Source organism: Culex pipiens, chromosome 3 (assembly GCF_016801865.2).
Source record: "Culex pipiens pallens isolate TS chromosome 3, TS_CPP_V2, whole genome shotgun sequence".
Classification (NCBI taxonomy): Eukaryota; Metazoa; Arthropoda; class Insecta; order Diptera; family Culicidae; genus Culex; species Culex pipiens.
This window is the reverse complement of record NC_068939.1, coordinates 122,813,669-122,820,088: the sequence shown is the minus strand read 5'-3', so window position 1 is coordinate 122,820,088 and position 6,420 is coordinate 122,813,669. Positions and strand designations below refer to the sequence as shown.

The 6,420-nt window shown below is 34.5% G+C and overlaps 1 protein-coding gene across 4 annotated transcripts in view; it reads right to left on the bottom strand.

Moving 5' to 3' along the window:
* Positions 1 to 603: 603 nt before the first annotated feature.
* The window catches only part of LOC120423279 (tropomyosin-2), a 95,696-nt gene continuing 89,879 nt past the window's right edge, over positions 604 to 6,420 (bottom strand). For all 4 annotated transcript variants that reach the window (XM_039587045.2, XM_039587034.2, XM_039587035.2 and 1 more), the window contains one exon: positions 604 to 918. In XM_039587045.2, the coding sequence (XP_039442979.1) occupies positions 836 to 918 (83 nt within the window). In that variant the 3' untranslated portion in view covers positions 604 to 835. The remainder of the gene's footprint in view (positions 919 to 6,420) is intronic.

The window sequence follows — 6,420 nt, the reverse complement described above, 5'->3', positions numbered from 1 at the left end:
TGTTTAACTCTTGCGTTTGGAATGATGACTTTTTCATTTGTTATACACTTCTTCAACGAGACTCGCTTGGTTTGATTGATTCCATTCAGGTTCTGTTTTGAAAGTTTTGCTCTATTCGGTAATCACAAAAAGCTTCACAATGTTGTTACTTTCATCACTTCGGCGCCTCATTTAGACATTGCATCTGGTTCTGCTGCAGCTAAGCCTCACGTCAATTCGAGATGTTTAGAAAAATTAATGTACCTTATCGATATACTCTAACTCACTTAATTATGAAATACTAAATAATGAATATCAAAAAACGGCGCAATTGTTCTGTTAATTGTTAGCTTTGCATTTTTGTGGTGAAGCAGTTGGAAAACAATTAAAGGCAGTCAAGCATTGTTACTTTTCAAAGGGGAAATCTTTTAAAGATTTGTGCAATTTACAGAATGTGAGAGAGATCAAAACAAATGTCATAAAACACATTTTCTTAAAACTATTTTTAAGCGATCAGTTTTTTTTTTTTGCCGAAAGTTATGCAATTCGTTTTCAATTGTTAATTTTGAACTATAATTAGATTAGTGGCTTTGCGTGGGATCATTTCACGTTTGTTTTTCTTTATTTGTGGTCCAGCGATTCACCGGCGATACCAACGATTTTATTTGCTGGAAACTTAAAACTGTGCTAAGCGATCTGAGGTTTTTCGTGGTCATGCTTCCCTTACAGTTTAAGTCTTTGTCCTGGCTGGCGGCGTTTTTCGTTTGTTTCGTCTGGTTTGAGTTGGTTGGTTTGGTGAACCGCGATTAGTTGGAAAGAAGGTTTAAGGTTTGACTTTGGATGACCAGGTTACAGGTTAGTATCCGGATAGATCCGCAAAGGTAAGATCCAGCTCGGCAGCGATGGCTTTGTACTTTGCTTTCTCCTTGTTGCAATCGTCTGAAAGTAAGGTGTTAGTAAGGGGTGTTGAGTTAGTATAGAGGTTAGTTTGTTCTGACTATTTTTCAAAACCAATATTAATTGCTTTTATCACCATCGAGAAGCATTTCATTTGTAATCATATAAAACAAATTATTTAAAAAAAATACGAAAAACGAAGTTGACTTTATAGCTGTCGGCCACCATTGATAGTACCAACCACTAGTGTCTTCCTTTTTAACTACAAGGACTACGCCGCCCTGGGCTCCTAAGTGTATGAAAGTATGGCACGGAGCGACGGCGCCGAATACCCATATTTACACAAAGAATTTGAGAGCGCCCGCCGCGGGATTCGAACCAGCGACCTCTGGATTGTGAGTCCAGTGCGCGGTCCGATTGATCCACACGGGCGAGATACACAGCAGTGAAATGAGCAAAATGAAAATCAAGCACCATTTTGTCTTATTCGAACGTACCTTCATCAGGGGTGACATTCAACATTTTGACAATTTCAAGCCAATTCCATTTGAAAAGAGCATAAACCGAAAAAGAAAATTCTGGGGGTTCCTCGCCCAAAATATTTCGACCTTTTTTTGTTTTGCCACTTATGATAAGCTACAGGGTGACCACTCAGTCCCATTTTCAAATTCCAGACTTTCTTCAGACTTTTCCATAAACTCAAAAAATAGGCATTTCTTATCTAAATAATGATTTCAAACAAAAAACTCTTTATAAAAAAAGTTAATATCAGGCGTCGAAAATAATCTAAACAAATTTAAAAAATCAAACTATTTAAAATTTTCATAAAAAAAGAAACTCAACATAAACTCCTTGAAAAATACTTAAAAAATGGAAGCACTCATTAGGATTAGTGCGCTGACCACGGGGACGCGCTGTCTTGTTTTTGCATGCTCATTTTCATTTCTTTTGTGTCGCTGTTTGTGTGCTTGGGTGCGTGGTTATTATATATAGGTGAAGGGATTTTATTAAATGATCATTATATTGCAGTATTATATTTAAATGATTATATAACCACACTATATTTTACACTTATCACATTATACAAAACACATATGAAACTGTAAACTGGAGCGTTTGGTACGGTATGTCCACGCATCATTCCTCCCCTGTAGATTCTGTGAAATGTGATCCATTCTCAGAATCCTCTCTCGGTAAACACAACGTAGTAGGGCTGGCCGCTTTAATTTTTGCAATACATTTACGGGTGTTCTCGGATGTACTCCAATTATTAATAATGACAAGAAAAGTGCTTGGGGCGTAATCTAATCACAAGACTTTCCAGCATGCTTTCATCGGACTGGCTGCGTTTGTGTTAGATTAGATTAGATAAGATTAAAAAATGGAAGAACTCATTATTTTGATCCAGAGTAGAAACATAAACATATCTAAAAAAAAAATTATTAGGTCCTATAAACATATGAAACAAAATAGCTAATTGGACCTTTTCAAAAACTCACTTTTTACACACTTGGTCACTTTTTCGTTTGACACATTTTTAGTTTGTACCCCGTTGGTTGGTCAAAGTCGAACTAAAAAGTGACGAACTGTTACTTTTTACACGGCGCTCACACACACTATCAAAACAAACGTTTGGTAGTGTGTGTGAACTCAGTTGGTGTCAAACCATCGGGGTTTGAGTGTAATAGACTTTGAAAATAACCGAAAGCTTAAAAATATAGTTTTTAGTTGAATTTGTTAGATAGATTGATCTTGTTTGATAAACAAAAATTAGTTAAAATCGGTTGATTCATGAAAAAAAAAATTCTGAAAATCTGTATCCAATGCATGCAATGTTTATTAGGATTTTTAACGTCTTAAATATCATTTTCATTCTTAAATAGATTGACAAAGTGAAAGTAACCTTAAATTTAAAATAAATTACTAAGGAAAAATTTAGTGAATTTAATTTGAAAATTGTAGAAAATATGATAAAATTATTCAAGAGTTAGAAAATAATTTTCAATCAAGTATGCTTGGGATTTCAGACTTTTCCCGACTTAACCCTCAACAACCCAACCCCGCCTTTAGACGGGCTTCGATCTAAAAAATCGCCAAAAATCAATTTTCCAACCGATTTTTGATCTTCAAAAAGCATTGGAAAAAGAACTCTTAAAATTTTAGAAAATTTCAGGGTTGGAAGTTTTACTTGTTTTATGTGCTGTGCCAATGTTTTTAAAAATGTTATTTTTTTTAGGGGTCAACTTTGGCTGTGTTTTTTACTAACATTTCCTATATTTTCAGTAAAAAGAAGTATGCAGTAATTTGTGTAGTGTCCCAGACTATGCACCTACGCCTTTTTTTGCAATTTAAATAATGATGGTGCCATTCTAAAGCAGAAAATGTGAAAAACATGCAAAAAATGAAAACGAATGAAACGTGTAAAAATTAGATAGGCAAAATGTAATTATATTAGGTGCTATAATAGACCAAATGCTACCAAAAAACAAACATAAACTAAACAAGATAAATGCAAATTAAAATACTAAAAATAAAACAAGAAAAACTTAAGAGCGAGTCCACGAACAGAGCATACCCCTTTGTATGGGACGTCGTTTGGACCTCACCAATCTGCCTGAAATTTTCAGGGGTTTTTTGTACATATAAAACTAGCATCTGGCCAAAATATGAGCACTCTAGGTCAACGGGAAGTGGGGCAAATCGGGACACAACGTTTGAAGGTTCAAAAACGTAAAAAATCTTATAAAGGCTATAACTTAGGCAAAATTCAATTTAATTCCAAAATTCAAAATGCATCTTAAAGGGCTTCAAAAATGCAACAAAATGCAGGGTAGAGCATCCCAATTGGTTAACTCTAAAGGGAGTTATTGGCATTTTAGTGAAAAAATAGCATAATTTTCAAACTGAAATAAAAAAGTGTTCCATCCAGATATCAACTCGGATCGACCTGCAGCTTGTAGGGGACATCTGGGACTACCATCTGAGACTGAGACCGCTTTGGGTAAAGCAGTTTAACATATGGAATAGACACTTTTACTTTTAGTGAATTTTTTGGTAGTAAATTTTTGCTCAGAGGACCCCTTAAATCCCATTTTATGGTGATAATTTTATCATATTCGTGTTCCTGAGACAATTTCACAATAGAAACATGCATAAAAATGTATATTATCATCCATTTTAACCCTTTAAAAAATGAAAGATAAAAAAAAATAAGAAGCTGCATTTTTTCTGGTGTCATCTAGTATCCTTGGAAACGAACTTGATTTTCAATAAATGTGAATCAAAGTTTTTTTTAACTTTCATTTTTTAAAGGGCTAAAATGGATGAAAACAAACATTTTTATGCATGTTTCTAATGTGAAATTGTCTCAGATACACGATTATGATAAAATTATCACCATAAAATGGGATCTAAGGGGTCCTCTGAGCAAAAATTTACTACCAAAAAATTCACTAAAAGTAAAAGTGTCTATTTAATATGTTAAACTGCCTTACCCAAAGCGGTCTCAGTCTCAGATGGTAGTCCCAGATGTCCCCTACAAGCTGCAGGTCGATCCGAGTTGATATCTGGATGGAACACTTTTTTATTTCAGTTTGAAAATTATGCTATTTTTTCACTAAAATGCCAATAACTCCCTTTAGAATTAGGGGAGAGTGGGGAGACTTGATCCCCTTTTTTTGTATCGCACATAACTCTGTCAATTTCTCACAAAACTATGATCTTTTTGCATGAATTGAAAGCTTAAACATTCAACTATGTTTGGCTGATAAGGGTATTTCATCAGATAAACTCTTCCAATAATGCCAAGCGTTTTTAAAAAATATTTTTAACCGGCATTTTCAAAATGTTGGGGGTAATTTGATCCCCCTTTCAACATTTTGAAGAAATCATAAGCAAAATGTTTCTTATTCATCCAAATTTTTAATTTTCTATAAGATACAGCAATTTCACATTAAACCTGTACGTTTGTGTTCAATATATAACAAGTTTAGCATGTAAAATATTTAAAAACTTAAAATTTTCTTTTTTCGACCAAAATTGAGCATGTTTACAAAAGCTGGTAATTTTTGTTTACAAAACTTTTGAAAAATTGTTCAAACTGCAGTTAGTTATGTACAACTATACTAAAGGAAACTATGTACGAAACCCCAGCCAAATTATTTAATCTTGAGGTTGATTCCAGTGACTGTAAAAATGCTGGGATCAAGTCTCCCTAAACGCACTTTTTTAAACAATTGATTGTAAAAATAGTATGACGATAAATTTAACGTCAAATGCGTAAGGGTTTTGGAGTTGATATGTTTATCAAACAATTCATGTACAAAAAATATTTTTTTGAATAATTTTTGAGTGTTTTCTATACTTATCAAAACAAAGAAAAAAGATCTCTTGGAAGTTTTTTGCAGCACTTTTTAGAAAAATGTGTGTAACTCAATCTAAACATTTTTTAATTTTTTTCTTTGTTTTCTACAATGATTTTTAGTCAATTTCGCACAACTTTCTAGAACAAAGCTAATTGTTTTACCCACATGCTGAAGAGATACAGGCTTGGGATCAAGTCTCCCCGGGGATCAAGTCTCCCCACTCTCCCCTAACCAATTGGGATGCTCTACCCTGCATTTTGTTGCATTTTTGAAGCCCTTTAAGATGCATTTTGAATTTTGGAATTAAATTGAATTTTGCCTTAGTTATAGCCTTTTTAAGATTTTTTACGTTTTTGAACCTTCAAACGTTGTGTCCCGATTTGCCCCACTTCCCGTTGACCTAGAGTGCTCATATTTTGGCCAGATGCTAGTTTTATATTTACAAACAACCCCTGAAAATTTCAGGCAGATTGGTGAGGTCGATGCGAAATGGGTATGCTTTGCTCGTGGACTCGCTCTTAAAACAAGAGAAGTAAAGTTTTTCGTAGAACAAAAGTTGCTCAAAATGACCTCCTGAACACGGGAAAAATAAATATTTTCGAAAAAAAATTTGGGCAGTAGAGGGTTAATGACAAAAAATCTAAAATTCCCAACTTTTTCCCGATTTTTTGCGAATTTTGGCGAATTTCCGACTTTTCCGATTTCCCGACTTGAGTGGCTACCCTGGCCAATTCCAAGTTAGGGTGGTCCCAAAAACGGCCATTTTCGTCAATTTAAAAAAAACACATTTTTCAAAAAATCGTAACTCCGTACCCCTTCAACCGACATTGGACGTAAAATAGTTTGAGGACCGAAAAGTCCAGCCTGACATTTGAAAATATCGCATGAAACTTAAAAATGGCGTTTTGACGGTGTCCGGACCAAAGAACCTATGCTTGAAAATATTTGTATCGGATCCGGATTGAAAATTTTTCGTAACATACTCGAAAATGAGAGCTGTTCATTCACAGGATTTCGAGGTATGATTTATTGTAAATAAGTACTGGGATTTTCGGCGCGCCGCGCGCAAAAAACGGGAAAAAAACAACTTTTTCACTTAAATTGCGATAACTTTTAACGCAATATCGACGCTGTCGTGCTATCTTGCCGTTTGTCGCTTTTTGACGTTTCGAGAAAAACG